We start from the raw sequence: 17804 nt of genomic DNA on the forward strand, positions 1-17804 counted from the left end.
AGCAGCACAAGATCGCCAAAGGAAATATGCAGACTAATCAAGGAAATATATGGAATTCGAAGAAGGGAATTTGTTATCACCGTGGAAGGGATTAACGAGGTTTGAAAAGAAAGGAAAACCGAGCCCAAGATATGTTGGACCTTTCAAAATGTTAAAGCACGTTGGCAAAGTAGCCCACGAGTTATCGTTACCTTCGCACATGGAACACATTCACAATGTTTTTCACGTATCGACGATTAGGAAGTATAATCCAGACTCCAAGCATGTAATAGATAGGAGCTAATAGAGCTTCAGACAGATTTGCCATATGTAGAGAGTCCGATAGAGATTCTGAAAGAAAGAGAGAAAGTATTAAAAAATAATAATAATAATAAAGTGGTAAAGTTAGTAAGAGTATTATGGAAAAACCCAAAGGTTGAAGAGTCAACCTGGGAGTTAGAAAGTAATATGAAGGAAAATACCCTCATTTATTTTCTTAGGAGATTCTGAGGACAGAATCCTTTTAAGGGAGGAAGGATGTAATATCTGGGATATATCGTGAAATTATTTTTGTTATTAAATTATTATTATATGTGTTCAGTATCTATTCTGTGAGTTATTTGTTAAGTGTTAAATGTGTTTGGATGTTTAAAAATATTATTAATTGAGTATTTTAATTTTTATATGTCCAAAATAAAATATAGATAATTGTCATATCTTCCTAATTATTTTTATGTTGATTTATGAATTTATAGGAATCATATGGATTTTATACAATTTTTTTCCGGGTATTTAAAATCTATTTTATAAAAACGGGAACCAATCACCGTTATCCGTTTTTACGTTTTTAGAACCCGAAACTCTTCCGAGAACTCCTTCCTAACCTAATTGTAATATTCCGAGCATTTTCCATGTTTTGACTTTTTCGATCCGGCGTACGGTTTGTCCGGTGCTGGTCCCGGCGCAATATTTTCGATACATTATTCGTATCGGTAAATCAATAAAACTCGTATTTTCGATAAACGAGAGCTTTTTTATTAAACAATCACAATTATCACCTCGTGATACGTGTAACCAGGCGCTGAGACCAAGACCGCAGTACAAATTGTACTGATTTGGATAATTATCCCGAAAACCGATACCGTTTGGATCAGTTTTTATAAATAAACGTACCGTTTTATATCCGAAATGATCCAACGAATACTAATTTCCCATAATTATAAATAGCCTCTACCGTATTTTATTTTATACCGGAAATCATTTGCAAACAGTATTTACAGAATTTCTACAGAGAAAATACTATAATTATATTATGTTCTTCGTAATTACACACAAATTCGGAGGCGTTATCGATATCCGATTTTGGCGTACATATACTCAAAACGAAGCTACTGAAATCTAGAATCCAAATCTTCCATCAATTTCAACCCAGAAATATCAGGTGATTTTCTATTTAATTATTTATATTCGAATTTCTTGATAATTAAATGATGAATTTTTGTACGGAAGATTGTTTGTATGATTTGATGCTTGCATATTAAAGATCTTTTCTTCCTGATGATTTTGGTATATTATACTCTTGATTTGGAGTTCAATAACATGTTCAATTTTAAGTTTAATTCTCTGATTGAAGGAATTAGGGTTTATATGGTTTGAATGTTTTCAATTCGATTTGGGGGAATCTTGGTTAGGGGTTTTCAGTCGATCTTGATGGGTGCATCGTGTTCCTTATCAAATTTGCAATCGAATCATATATTCATATGTCACAAACGATTTCTGATAAGCTCGGAGTTGTATTTTGAAGTTCTCGTCGTAGTTCTTCGTGTTTTGGCCGGATTTTCGTTTCCAGATGTCGTTTGGTCCATTTGTTAACTGATTTGAACTCCTGAAATGGTTTAGAATGAAAACCCCACTTGAATCGTGTCAAACCATTCTGTTTTCGCCTGAATCAGGGCTCACCGGAGCCGTATTCCGGTCACCGGAAACTGGGTTCTTCGCAACACGTTTCTGTTCTTGGTGACCCGGAGTTCCGACCCGGTTTGACCCGGTTTTGATCTAAAATTCTGTAAAATGAATTTCTAACTTATGTTTTTACAGTTTAACCCCCCAAGGTTTCCCAGCTTTGCAGAAATTAGATTTCTGTTTCAAAAACTTTTAAACATAAGATTTCTTTTATAAATTCATTTCCAAAATTTGTTTTTAATTTCTAAAAATTCTAAAAATTATTATTTTAATTCCAAAAATTATTTTTAATTCAAAAACAAATCTAAATTAATTAGTTAATTAATTTCAGTTAATTTTTAATTGATTAATTGGTCAATTAATTCGAAAATTAATTGATTAATTGATTTAATTAATTATTAATTGATTTTATTTAATTATTTAATTAGATTTAATTATTTAAAAATGATTTAAAAAAATTCTGAAAAATAGTTTTGAGCTTTAAAATATTATTCTAAATTATTTTCAAGACTCGATAATTATTATAAAATTGTTTTGAAGCCAGAATTGGCCAACCGAACCCTGTTTAATATTCTGAAATTGATCCAACGACCCGTTTTAATTCCGAAAAATGTTTTAAAAATAATTTTAAATACCTGAAAGCCTGTTTACGACCCGAAACTCCTTTAAAAATGATATGTCATTGATTATTTAATGTGTTATGTGTTATATGTGACCTGTTGGTTGACTGTCGGTCTATATGTTCGGTGTTTACTTGTTTATAGCGTAACTTTCAATCCGTTAATCGGATTTGGGTGAAACGAAGGGTAGATTGAAGTGTATGTCGAATAGAATCATATGAGTTAAATATTGATAGATACTTATGATGCATAGCAGAGTAAGCAAGGCGTAGGAAAGAGAAGCAGGTGATCAGAAAATAGAATTGATATGTAGAAAATACAGCAAGTAATCAGAGGATAGAAGCGAGGCATAGGAGAAGCAGACGAGTGGTTGTTGAATGAAGTCATTAGACAAGTACAAGTGAAGTTGAAATCGATTATGATAAGGCAAGTATTTCTAAACCTTTATCAAGATATAATGCAAATATTTCTAAATGCTCTTGTGCAATACTGTTAATACCCAAAATAGCTCTGTTTTATACTGTAAATATTTTGAATCCTTCAGCCTTGATCCTGAGCCATATCATTTGATCTTTGAGCCGTAAGCCTTGTTCTTTGTGAACCATTTCTTGTTGATTTACCAGATATTAAACCACACAAATACAATACTACTCCACAAATATATATCCATCATATACCAAACACTGAAACATAATTGTTTAAACATACAGAAACTTTTATACTCAACCATACCTTGTGATATCAAAGTATTAAAACCTTGAAGAAATATTATTCATCTAATACCTGATTATCCTACCGGCTGAACGCCACTTCTTTTATGTACTTTGACATACGCTTTCGGTAACCATGAATTTTTACCATGCTCTTTTACAAATATTTTATTGTTATTAATTATGATCTGTTTTTATTGAACTCTATTGTTGATCATATTGAAATGCTTTAGAATTGGATAGTTTTCTTTGTGTGGACCAGATTCGTGGTCGGACCATATCGATGGTCAAGTTAGGCCAATGTGTGCCTTGGATCCAGTAGTTAGAGCAGTGATGTGTGCTTTGCTCGGGGTTAGCGCGTGACTGATCAGCAGCCTAACCTTGGTTTTAAAAACTTTAAATGAATATCCAATTTTATTGGTTGTTTAACGAGAAACTTGATTCCTTTGAATCACCTCGTTTATTATTGTTTAACCTCAGTTATTGATAATATGACTTGCTGAGCTAGTTAGCTCACTTTTACGAATCTTTTTATGTATTCTACAGTTAAGAAGGATACGGTTGATAGCGAGGTTTCCCAGTTCAATGTTCGAGCTAGGATTCCAGATTATGATTGATCGAGCTAGCAGGAGCTTATTGCAGTAGTGAGATAGTAAGGTTGTAAGAATAATTTCATATCAGTTGTAAATTTAATTAGTTGGGAATTTGGTGTGTTGTGATAAAAGTTAAGGTTGTGGCTTGTTTTCATACTTTAACCTGTTGCGATCCATGGTTATGTAAAGCAGGGTCATTGCAAATAATATTTTCTATACAGGTTTATATATTGAGTATATGTTGTGGACCCCAAACCTCTGACCCGGGTTTGGAGGGCGCCACATAAGTGATAATGGAACTGAATTCAAGAATAGCTCTATGGAAGAGTTCTGCAAACTCAAGGGGATAAAACAAGAGTTTTCTGCTCCTGGAACTCCACAACAAAATGGAGTTGTTGAAAGAAAGAACAGAACTCTAATAGAAGCTGCAAGAACCATACTAGAGGAAGCAAGATTGCCTACCTACTTCTGGGATGAGGCTATGCAAACTGCTTGCTTTACACAAATTGAAACATTGATCAACAAGCATGGAAAAACACCATTTGAGATGGTGAAAGGAAAGAAGCCAAATTTGAAATATTTTCATATATTTGGTTATAAGTGTTTTGTTCTCAAAACTCATCTGGGACAGCTTACCAAGTTTGATTTGAAAGCTGATAAAGGAATTTTTGTGGGATATCCATTGTCTATAAAAGCCTTCGGAGTTTACAATCTAAGAACAAGGACAGTCATGCAATCTATTCATGTATCTTTTGATGACAAAAAGATAACAGGTCTAGAAGATGCAAATGACCATGAAAAATTGAGATTTGAAAATGAAGTATCTTATGCTGAACTTTTAAGTCCTGACTCTAATACATTAAATCCTGATATCACTCAAAGCTCCGAGGTTCCACAAAACAGTGGAAATTCTTCTGATACTGAAACATATGTTGAGGGGGAGCAACATGACTCAAATCCAGAGACTAATACAAGTGATTCAACTTAGGAAACAATAATATAAATATCATCAGACTCATATTCCTCAAATTCTGATGAGTCAAATACTGATAACAATGGGAACACTGATTCAGGGGGAGCATCAGGAAACAATAGTGGTACTAATCAAGGGTATTACAGATAATTCATGGATCAAGGGGGAGATTCATCTTCTAGGAGTCAACTTCCATCTGTAAGAAAATGGTCTAAGTCACACACACCTGACTTAATCATTGGAAACCCTGAAAGTGGTGTAAAAACAAGAAAACCCACTCAGAATGAATGTCTCTACCATTCTTTTCTATCTCAAACTGAACCTACGAAGGTTGAAGAAGCTCTGCAAGATGCTGACCGGGTCACAACAATGCAAGAGGAACTCAATGAATTTGAAAGGAACAAAGTCCGGACTCTTGTGCCAAGAACAAAAAACAGATCTATAGTTGGCACAAAGTGGGTGTTTAGAAACAAAACTAACAGTGAGGGCATTATCACAAGGAATAAAGCAAGACTGGTTGCAAAGGGTTACTCACAACAAGAAGGCATTGATTATGATGAGACATTTGCTCCAGTTGCAAGGTTAGAAGCAATAAGAATCTTTCTTTTCTATGCTGCTCACAAGAAGTTTAAAATGTTCCAAATGGATGTGAAGAGTGCATTTCTAAATATAGAACTTGAAGAGGAAGTTTATGTTGAACAACCTCCAGGGTTCATTGATCCAAAGTATCCTGATCATGTCTACTTACTGGATAAAACACTCTATGGACTGAAGCAAGCTGCAAGGGCCTGGCATGAAACACTTGCTATATTTCTTCTAAATAGTGGTTTCACAAGAGGTATAATAGATAAAACTCTCTTTTATAAATACCATGGTAAGGACTTTTTAGTAATACAAATATATGTTGATGATACCATTCTTGGATCTACTAATGATAAACTCATTGAGAGATTTGTAATGCTAATGTAGTCCAGATATCAAATGAGTAAGATGGAAGAACTGAGTTATTTTCTGGGGTTATAAGTTAACCAGACTGATGAAGGAATCTTCATAAATCAATCCAAATACACCAAGAATTTACTCAAAAGATTTGGAATGCAAGACTGCTCAACTGCATCAACTCTCATGGCCACTGCAACCAAGTTAGGTTTAAATACTGGTTTTTCAGTAGATATAACTAAATACAGAGGTATGATTAGCTCACTCCTATATCTGACTGCTAGTAGACCTGATATCATGTATGCTACCTGTCTCTGTGCAAGGTTCCAAGCTGATCCTAGAGAACCTCATTTATTAGCTGTGGAAATAATTTTTATGTATCTCAAAGACGCCATAATTCTGGGATTATGGTATCCTAGAGATTTAGACTTTAAGCTAACTGGATATTCAGATGCTGATTTTGCAGGATGCAAAATAGACTGGAAAAGCACTTCTGGAAGCTGCCAATTCCTTGGTAGCAGATTGGTTTCTTGGTATAGAAAGAAACAAAATTCAATTTCCACATCAACTGCAGAAGCAGAATACATTGCTGCAGGAAGCTGTTGTGCCCAGATTCTATGGATGAAGAATCGGCTGCTGGATTATGGGTTAGACTATTCTTCTATTCCTATATATTGTGATAATCAAAGTGATATTGCAATGATAGAAAATCCAGTGTAGCATTCAATGAATAAGCACATCAGCATCATATACCATTTCATAAGGGAACATGTGGAAGCTGGTACAGTAAAATTAGTCTTTATTCCAACAGGTCAGCAAGTAGCATATATATTCACCAAGCCTCTCTGTGAATCCACATTCAGAAGATTGGTGAATGAATTGGGAATGATATAAGTACAATTTTCAAACTCTTATAATTAAGTCTGCTGATATTTTTGAAGCATGGTATCTTATTATGTGTCAATACTTGCTAGATACTGATTATTGTACTAAATGTTTGATGCCATGATAACATGCAAATTGTGCTAAACGATCTTATGTGAAAATTGCATGTTGAACTACTGATTATGCTTATAAACTCTATTATTAGTTAAACTTGCTTTGACTAATAGTTTATTTCAGTAGTTGATAAATCCTGATAGTTATGATTACATGCTGTTAATGGTCAAATTTTGATTGACTATTTTGATAAAAATACTGTTTAAATCAGCATTGTAATTACAAGGTTGGAGTTCGCCTCAGATGGAAATTTTTCATGGTTACAGGTGTTTACCGTTGAGTACGGATTTTGAACATGTTCGTTTAATGCATAACTTTATTCTCGAGAACTGTGCATATAGTAATACACATTTACATGATTACTTTTTAAGTCAATCGTATATCGCCACGTATCCTATTAAACTGCACGTGACTAAATTAGTGGAGAAAATTGTTGTATAAAATCAATTTTTGATTTTAGATGATACTTTACTTATCTGTGTTATCCTCTCTCCGCTACTTTACCCTTCTGAAAATCATAAACTCTGAAACCCTAAATAGTGTTCGTAAATCTTTCTTGGAAAATTTACCATGACTTCACCTGCTGCTTTTAAACCATTTGATTATGGTGGTGCAAAGTTTGTGACTAACAACTATTCAGCTATCCTATCTAACAACAGCATGAAAGTTGATTTTCAAATTTTTCAGGACTTTCTTAGATCCAGTGAGATTGGGTTTGCTCTCACAGCTCCACTCACAATCTCTGGTGACCGGATGGTTGCTATCTGGAGGACGGGAGTATTTGATGATGGAGGAGCTAATAGATCTCCAAGCCTTGTATATGAATTTGATAATACAACAAGAATAGTAACTCCTCAAACTGTAAGGGATGCATGGCAGTTGCCTACTCATACCTCCTACTCAAGTTTGGTAGGTGATATTGAGATGAGGAGATTATTTACTGAGATTGGCTATGACAAGGATTTGAAGAACCTTGGTCAATTAAAAAGGAATGGGCTAAGGAAGGAATAAAATTTTTTTCTTTGATTGTATCATAAAGGCTTTCAACAACAAATCTTCAAATTTTGATGCCTTGCCCATTATGACACAACATATAGGGTACTCTCTAATTTATGGTTCACATTATGATTTTGGTCGAGTAATTCTGTCTTTTATTGGTAATAGGATAAATGCTGACATAAATATAGTATATTATGCTAGATTCTGTTAGTTAATTTTCAGTGCTTGTTTTCCTAATACCCCCATTCCCTCTAATCAGATAGTGTCAGTGTTTAAGTTGACAAAAAGGGCTTTTTCCGACTTAATTTCACAAGATGAAAAGCGGTTGAATTTAGCTCCTTTGAGATTACCTTTAGTTGCAAAAAACTTACTTTTAGCAAGGCTTCCTGAGACTTATGGTTTGCTTAATAGTCAAAGTGCTACGCTGCAGGAAATCACTATTGGAAACCCCCCTGTAGCTCACCTTAGCACAAAAACTCAAACACAAACTCATCCACAATCTCAAACAGAAGCCACCTCAGGTGTCTCTCAAAAGACACTTGTTGTAAAAAGAAAGAAAGACTTGGTAAAAAGAGCTACAAATCCTATTGTAGCTAAGTCAAAAGACTAAGCATCTCAAGTTCCTCATTCTTCAAAACCTTCAGAAATTGTAAAGAGGAAACTTGTACTTGCTGGATTAGAATCAGATTTAGATGAGGACAATGCTACCTTATCTTCCATATTTCCAAACCTTTCATCTGATTTTTCCCTAAAACTAGTTGTTCCATTAACTGAAAGAGACACAGCTGTTGATACTAATGCAAATCCCATACCAAAGAGAAGAAGATTGGTCAAAGCCTATTACAATCAGCATTTGCTCAAGCTTAAATAGAAAATTGCTGAGGAGACAAAGAGTTTATCAGATCTAAATTCTGACATCCAGTCTACTGTTAGGCACTTGTAGAGCTGTCTGAAACTCCAGTCATGCAATATCACAAGAGAGCGAGGAAGTCTCTCATGAGAAAGTAGAAGCTAGTGTCAAGATACTGCAAGGAAAAGAACTTTTTCCTGGATCAAGAACACAAGAACATGTATCTCAAAGGGGTACAACAGCTACATCTTCTGATCCAATCCCACAAGAACCTGCACCTCAATGTGGTGCAGCAGATATTGAAGAACAAGAGCCTCTGATGAAACTGCTCAGGAGTCTATTACTGCAATTGGGAGAAGAGTACACAAGAACCTGGTTGTCAAAGTCATCCAGAAACTTCTGATTCTTCAACTACATAAGAACCATTGCATTAAAATTGCAATGCAAGCCTTACTCTTGTTGTAGTGACTCTTATTATTGATGTTGAAGGCAGAGTTCATCCGTCTCAACTGTCTACTGATATTTTATCAGTACCATAACTGAATGTTCGCATGGAATCTGCATCTTCAGATTCACAAGGTATAAACACTGTTATTATTTTATCTGCATTTATTTTAAATACCGATTTAGTTCTTTAGCATTTATTATATATTTTTCATGATATAAATCATGTTGACATGATTAATTCTAGACCTTATTTAAGGACTACCTCTAGTTGTATGATCACATATTACCCTTCTTTAGTCACCTCTTATTTCTGTAGTACAATCTTTTTGAGCCTTTTTCTGTGATATGTGTGAAATGATTGAGAGAAAAACATAATTTAAGAGAGGAAGATCCTTCCTGGAAAAAGGAGAGGTAGATGAGAGATAGGATTTAGTAATCCTTGTGAAGAAGTTTTGACTATTAAAAGTCATGAGATGTATGGTGTGAAGAGTAGTGAGACTACTGTAAAAGAATAGAGAGATTAAGTTTTATTTGCTATTGTTTGCAGGTGCTCAGGGTACTAAAGGAACAGATGCTGAACAACGGTCTGTTGAATCTCATGAAAACTCTGATGTAACAAAGGCTATTAATCTCCTTGCAAGTCTAAGTACTGATACTTTCTTGCAGTCCATACATTCTACTATTCCACCACATGAGACAATCCCTGTTTTTGTTAAAAGAAAATCCATTTACTCTACTTTTCCATCACCTGAGGAAATCCCTGTTGTTGCTGAAGATATAGTAGCACAACAGTCCATTCATAAAGTTTCATCCATTTCAGACCACCACAGTATTCTACAGGAACTGAGCTCCTGGAAGTTAATCTTGAAGCTCCAATTCATTTATCTACAATACTTAAAGATATTGAGTTAATTGTTGAAGGTGTGGAAGCTTCTGAAGCTACTGGATCATATACTGCACCAATTTCTCATTCTATTCTACATGCTGAAGCTGGCGATAAAGTTCAGCAATTGGTGCAAAGATCCAGCTGCTATTAAAGAATCTAATGATGGTAAAAAAATTCATATATCTAATGTTATTTTAGATCTTGAGGATGATCTTTTCTTTCTTGAAGATATGCTTATGCATGTGAGACAACAGAAAATAAAAGAGTTAGATGCTAAGAAGAAGTATGATTATTCTGATAATCTATGGAATGCTCATTGGAAAGATGATACATATCCTATTTCTTAAACACAAGTTGTTGCACATCTGGAAACAACTGAACAGAAGATTATAAATCCTGATGTACTGAATCATCTGAAAGCATCAACTTTATTTGTCAGATTCTTACACACACCTCATGAAGCAATTACTACTCAAATAAATCAGATCAAAGATTTATTGATTGCTTCAAAGCTACTTACTCATCACGAAATTCAGAAACAAATTTCACCAATAGTTGTCAGACAAACTGCAACTGAAGCAAGTCAAGCTAGATTGGAAGCTAAACAAGTTCAAATGTCTGATCAACTTACAGAAGTACAGAATTCAATGGAGTTGATTCTTTTTCTACTTCTTGGTGATGATGCCAAAAAGGGGAGAAAATTATTAAATCTAAATACAAGCGGCTGACATTGACAGGTACTGATGATGAAAATCCTGATGGAGGTAATAAGGGGGACATAAGGAAAGCAAAAGGAGAAGAGGTGAAGAGCTGGTTGGAGTTGGTGGTTTATCAAAAGCAATCACTAGATTTCAGTCTAGACAATGAGGAGAAAGTTAGAGGAATGAAAGAAGAGTCGAAGATTTGACTGTGACTAGCAAAATGCAACAATCTTCACAAGTCACAACTGCTGCTGATGAAGATCCTGGTATTCTGGAGAGAGAAGCTGGTGCCGAAGCAAGTCAATATCTTCAAACTCTGAAACTTAAAGAAATAAAGGCAACTCTGTTCTACAAGGATCCAAAGATTCAATTATTTGACTCTGAGGTGAGTAGAAGAATATTTGCAAAATAAAATCATGGAGTTGATCTTGAACAGGTAAGGCAGATAGAGGAACACTTCAAAAATTTTATGAAGACAACAAATGCTGATATTGCTGTTATTTCTCAAATACTTTATGAAGACGATCCTTCTAACAGATCAACCAAAGGTATATTTATAAGGGAAATCAGTCAGGCAGAAGATGAAAGATCTCTCAGATCACAAGCTATTGGAACTGCTGACAACAAGTTTAAAGGAAAAGAGAAGATAGAAGAAAAGTCAAAGATTTCAAAGCCTAAAGCCAAAGCTGTTACAAAGAAGAAGTCAGTATCTAAGAAATCTAAATCTCAAACTCTGATAGATCCAATCTATACAGTAGTTCAAGCTCATGATACTGAAGAAAAATGTGAAGAAGATTAGAGTTCACTTCTTTTATTGTTGCATTAACTTGAAGTAAAAAAATAGAATTGAGCCGAGTTTTATGCAAGTCGAGGTAAGCTGGACTTTTTTTTAAATGAATTGAGTCAGGTCGAGCTTTATAATTGAACGACAAGTGATACTCAAGATCAACTCCTTGATTAACAAGCTAAATACGAGTTTGATCACTGATATTTCAAGTCAAGTCGAACGCGAACCATATTATTAATTAATAGTAATACCTCTTGATTCGACATATACCATATTTCATGACTTAAAAATCAGTTATGTGGGCCATGTACATCTAGTTTAGGAGGCCAAAAATTTATATACCTAGCCACCGACCTTAAACTTAAAAAATTAATATCTTGATACGAACTTAGGTTGTCAAATTAAATATTTCGGAGTTAACGTTAAATAATTAATCTAATTTAAAATCTAGTTCCGTCAAGTAACTAAATATAATATAAAAAATAAATAATCTACTCTTAGGATTCACACATCAAAATATTAATATTACTATTATTATTATTATTATTATTATTATAAAAATTTAAAAATTAGGATGAGGAATTACATGGTTAAAACAGAAATTTATTTAACTTAAAGAGTTTAATTTATTTAAAAAAATTATTATAAATAAATGTTTAGCGTTTACAGGGAAATAAACAAATGTGAGGAAGTGTATAAAAGGAGACAAGGAGGCGGAAAGGCCGATGATCTTTGTAGGTAGGATAAGAACAGGAGAGAGAGAGAGAGAGAGAGAGAGAGAGAGAGAGAGAGAGAGAGATTACACATACATACGTACTTATGTTTGGGATGAGTATGAACAATTAGTTGATGGATTTGATTTGGGGGAGGTAAATCTCTAAGCTGACCAAATACTTTTAAATTTTTATCGTTAATTCTTATACCAGTTGAGCAGAGAAGCTTTGTTTTTTAAATGATAGATGCTCAAATCTATTTATTTGTTTTAATTTTGATTTGTGCTTTTTCATTTGTAGATTGGCTGTGCAGTGCTCAGGGTAAATGCTGACCAAGCGGGAATTTCTATCGGAAGCTTTTATCCTGTGGGGGTTTAATTTTTAAGTTTTTAATTGTTTTATTTCTTCTTTATATACCTATTGAGTAATATGATGGCTATATGATGTATTTAGGTTCTATACTTGATTTCATATTTCACCACCTAGCTCTGGAAACTTTTTATGAATAATGGTCAACTTAATTGAAAGCATTGTTATGTTGCAACATTCAAGGAAAACGTAAAATTAATTGAGAACTTCTTCTGTTGATGATTTTTTTTAATTACCTATAACTTTGATCAATATTTGAAACTACCTTGATGTGTATTCGCTGCTGTTACAGTTATTCATATAGCTATTTTTTATTAAAGTTCTCGTCTTGTTTTAACATTATGTTCTCAATTGCCTAATTTTTGGACTGTCAAGTTCTAATTACTCTTCATTTTCATTTAGCACTATGGTTAATGGGTACAAGATAGACGTGGCTTGCTTGTGATGTGCCTTCTGCTAGATCAATTTTTTGGCAGGCAGTTGTAGCCATCCCAAATTCAGAGGAAACTTGGCTTGCTGCTTTTAAGCTGGAATTTGATAAGTTGGAGTTCGAAAGAGCTAGAACGCTTCTTGCCAAGGCAACAGGAGAGACGGAAGTCACAGCATGCGTGCATATGAAATCTGCCATAGTTGAGTGGGAGTTGGCAAATATATCTGAACAAAGAAGGTTACTTGATGAAGGGCTGAAATACTTCCCTACATTTTCCAGACCGTGGCTGATGCTTGGACATCTAGAATACCGACTCAATCGTTTGGATCAAGGTAAGGAAGTGTATGAGTCAGGTTTAAACAGATGTCCGAATTGTGTTGCACTCACTCTGGCTTTCACTAGCAAACCTTGAAGAGAAAATGAATTGATCGAGCAAATCTAGGGCTCTTCTCACCATGGCAAGGATAAAGGGTCCTCAGAGCCCTGAACTCGGGCATGCGGCTGTGCAAGCCGAATCCAGGCACGACAACAAGAAGGAAGCTGAGATTCTGATGGCAAAGGCTTTGCAGGAATGTCTTAATAGGGGAACTCTATGGGCTTCTTCAATCGAGATGGTTCCACGTCCTCAACGAAAAACCAAGAGCTCAGATGCTCCCTCATTTTAGCTATAAGCTGTTTTGGCATGCAGGAAGGTAGAGAAGGCCAGTACTTGGCTTATTAGGCCAGTCCGGCAGTGACGCTTGCACCAGATATTTGGGGATTTCGGGGCTTGTAAGGATGTTTTGAAAAGATACATTGCTGCAGTACCAAAACATGGGGAGAAGTGGCAAGAAATATCAAAGGCAGTAGAAAATTCCCACCAGCCAACAGGAGTCATATTGAAGAAAGTAATGGTTTTAAAGGGTATGTTCTCCATTGCCGAATTTTTGGACAAGTTCTAATTACAGTCTTCATTTTAATTTAGCTCAGCACATCAATGAAATTTCATACCAATGAAAATACCATAGTCACATTGAATTTTCACCAAGTTCTTTAAAAAATCAAATGTGGTGACTCGGTGATTAAGTATTCTAAATCCTTTACTTAAATCTCTTGTGCTAGGAAATACAGGCTGCGCTCAAGATGCTTAGTAAAATCGAAACCCTTGGCAATATTCCGGAGTTCATCGAGAGTGTGATAAACAGGTAGGATTTTAAGAAGTTATTTCTACTGTTATAGTTGTAAGGTCGTTTTATGCATATGCATTGTTTAGTTTAAGTTTATAGCATTTTGTACATAATATAACACTAACAAATACATTACAAACACTAGAAAGCAATCTGCATTCCTTCAAAACTTCACACCACAGATCTCTTCCTTTCTTCAGTAGATGCTTAATCAACAACAGGTCACTTTACCAAAACAGAGATTCACAACAGTTTACACCAGCATAAGCAGACATAGAGTTACAACTGGAAACACAGTAACAATACTAATACTCCTGTTTTACTATAACCACTAAAATCGACTACATATGTAGAGACGAGCTTAATCAACATTGTTTACACGAGTACAGATGTTCATCTGTAAAGTAGCATCATACAGTATGAAGTGGTCATACGATCTTTGTTGTTATACTTCACTTGCGTGAATACCCCGTTCCAACAGGGAGGTGCAGTGCACCTATGCTTTGCAATCTTTTCATTGTGTAAAATTGTGGGGCCAGCTTTGCAAGTTGCCCGGGGTCGACTTTACTAACCACTGTCATTACACCATCTTGGAGATCATTGAAAAGTACCCACCTTGGTGGTTTCTCGAAGCAGAGAGAGCTCTCGTGGAGTTGCACGACCTCCAAATTTCTGGCTGTGAGGTAGGAGTTCCCCCCTCTGTACCTAGCACAGTTCAGAAAGAACCCTGAATTTAAAGACTTCATAATTGCACAGACTTCCTCCTCTTCTCTGCCTTTCTTTCCGTAATCTGATTGCACAGTAATACCGATATTCTCCATGATACCCTGAAAGTGATCTCTTAATTGGTGTGCCTTTTGCATTGCTTTCTCGTTCAGATTATTGGCATTGCACCAGTCGGAACTGGAACTGGAACTGGAACTGGAACTGGAACTGGAACTGGAACTGGAACTGGGACTGGGACTGGGCACAGCTTTCTGACTGGTCACAGCGTTTCTCCATCCTTCATACAGTCTTAGAATATCGATGTGGTCTCCACAATGGCTTACAGTCTTAACATTTCTTCTGTTTGGATCTTTGAAGAGAAACCGATGAACACATAACATGGAAGCTATGGTTGACATTTGCAGACTGCAACCATAATCCTCTGAGGCAATTATGGATTTGGACAGCATCGGGTCGAAAGGTAATTCCGCCATACAGCTGCCCAGCATGGTAAGCACAGCTTCCTTATCCAGGGCTTTCAAGTAGTAAATGTCATCAATCGCGTTTAGCACCTTCTTGATTGGCGGTGGGGTTAGAAAGCTGAAGTTCACGATATCAACAATGCCGTAACTTTTCAGGAGTAAGAGATAGTAGGTAAGGGGCTTTTCAAATTGGGCGACTGGACGTACTGATGTTGGGGGTTTTTCGAGCATGGCTCTGGGAACTTCGTGAACTGAAGAGCCCGGGAGATACTGGGCAAGGTGGCTGGTGAAAGCAGGGGAAGTGATGACCAGAAGTTTTAAATCTCGACGACTGGTGCATACGAGTTTCAATATTGAGATGACCAGGTTAGTAGAGAAGTTCCTTTTATGATAGGAATTGATGACGACAATCTGGAAGCCTATCAGCTGTTTGTTAGCTATGATCTCTCTTAACAGAGCCTCGTTCGTGAAAGATTTTGTATTAGCTCTGATGAAAAGTGATGAAGTGACGGGGGCAGGGGAAAGAGAGAGGTCGTCGGGCTGTACGATGGCCATATTGAGGCCATCGGAAGGGAGTCTAGCCCGGCGAATAAATTTGCCAATATCTATGGACTCGGAGAGGCAAGCAGAGGTGTTGGATATTATAAGAAATTGGTTCCGGTGGACTTCACTGAAGAAGCTAGTTAGCTCGCGAAGTCTAGGAGAAAAAGTGTTGTGCTTTTCCATGATACTTTATACGTATTTATCTCTGCACACATATTTACAACATTGATTACAGTAGAGAAACACACACACAGAAACACACATATCACATATAGAAACACACACACAGCCACATACACACATATATTGAAGCACACATACTGATTTACAACAACATTGATTACCGTATAGAAACACACACACACAAACACAGAAACACACACACACACAAACACAGAAACACACACACACAAACACATACACATATAAAAACACACACACAACCACATACACACATATATTGAAGCACACATACTGATTTACAACAACATTGATTACTGTATATAAGTGCGCGCACACACACACAGAAACACACACACACAGAGAAACACATACACATCACATATAGAAACACACACACAACCACATACACACATATTGAAGCACACATACTGATTTCCAACAACATTGATTACCGTATAGAAACACACACACAAACACAGAAACACACACACTCATACACAGAAACACACACATATCACATATAGAAACACACACACAACCACATACACACATATATTGAAGCACACGTACTGAATACATACACACATACAAACACACACTTTATACATGCTGATACTTAAAGATGCATAAAGATACAAAAAACACAAAAAGATTGCAGAGTAAGAAGAATTGGTGTATAGGGCATGCATCAAGATTCTAATAATGAATTATCTGTGTGGGTACTTACTGGAGATACACACATACATATATAAACACATGATATAAAACACTTAAAATTCAAAATTTACTCACATTATGTGCAGACTATTCAAGAATGGGTACCATTTTACAAGAAAGAACCAATGGGTACAGATGCATTTTGCAAGAAAGAACCAAGATAAAGACGATCAAGAAAGAAGAACTAACAGGTGTTTTGCAGAATTATACGATTGAGAACAACAGAGAACTGATCAGGTGGACAACCGCAGAGAATTGCTCCTGTTGACAACAGCAGAGAGGGGTTTGTTATTATTGTCAAAATAGAGATAGCGCGGAAAGAATTATTTGTGTTCTTACCTCGGTAATTTAGATGACTTGATGACTATATGTAATATCTATGTTAACTGGGTAATAGCTATAAAGGTTAGCTACATTTAATAAAATTATGTTATTATTATTTTTACATATATATTAAAATTTTACATATATATGAAAATTTTATATGTTAAAATAAATTTAGTAAATATTTAGTTAAATACAAGTGAAAATATGATATACAATGAAAATATATTAAATATAATAGCATTTTAATATATGTATATATTACTATTGAAATATAATAATATATTTAAATATAACCATACATAATTAATAAACATTACTTGTAATTATAATCTAGATGAAGACATTGTCAAATAAAATAAATATCTTGACCTTAAATTTAACTATGGTAGTTTTAGCTTACATAACATTTTCTAATATTGTACTCGGTTTTTATATATTGGTCGTTTAATTTTTCTGCACACATTTTAAGGTCCTTTGACCGGATAGTAAAAATAATTATTTTTAAAATTTTATTTTTCTGCATAAAAATACATAACTTATACTAAAATTCACAAAAATAAATTTTTAGAAATAATTATTTTAACTACACAATTAAATCACTTTAAATTACGTGCACAAAAGACGAACGACAAATATATAAATACAGAGGGAGTAGTTTCAAAATTAAAGTTGTCTTTTTAATAATACTAACTTAAATTTCGTGCGATGCACGGATTTTTGTTAA

At 35.0% G+C, this 17804-nt stretch overlaps 1 protein-coding gene across 10 annotated transcripts; it reads left to right on the top strand.

The window, feature by feature from the left end:
* The first annotated feature begins 12153 nt into the window (after window positions 1–12153).
* LOC141700871 (uncharacterized) lies at window positions 12154–17198 on the top strand. 10 transcript variants are annotated; one of them, XR_012566562.1, is made up of 7 exons: window positions 12154–12314; window positions 12459–12524; window positions 12930–13289; window positions 13400–13860; window positions 14059–14141; window positions 14605–14806; window positions 15002–17198. XR_012566562.1 is itself a non-coding variant. In XM_074504547.1 (6 exons), exons 4-6 carry the CDS (start codon window positions 14080–14082, stop codon window positions 15140–15142), a joined length of 405 nt encoding a protein of 134 aa, XP_074360648.1. In that variant the 5' UTR covers window positions 12157–12314; window positions 12459–12524; window positions 12930–13860; window positions 14068–14079; the 3' UTR covers window positions 15143–17198. The 10 variants fall into 10 exon arrangements, 2 of the variants coding, with proteins under 2 accessions (XP_074360648.1, XP_074360647.1); XR_012566555.1 differs by having other exon boundaries at window positions 12158–12314; window positions 12930–13860; window positions 15002–16019; window positions 16840–17198; XR_012566556.1 differs by having other exon boundaries at window positions 12158–12314; window positions 12930–13860; window positions 15002–15676; window positions 16840–17198.
* The last annotated feature ends 606 nt before the right edge of the window (window positions 17199–17804 follow it).

This window comes from Apium graveolens, unplaced genomic scaffold (genome assembly GCF_009905375.1).
Source record: "Apium graveolens cultivar Ventura unplaced genomic scaffold, ASM990537v1 ctg3009, whole genome shotgun sequence".
NCBI lineage: Eukaryota > Viridiplantae > Streptophyta > Magnoliopsida > Apiales > Apiaceae > Apium > Apium graveolens.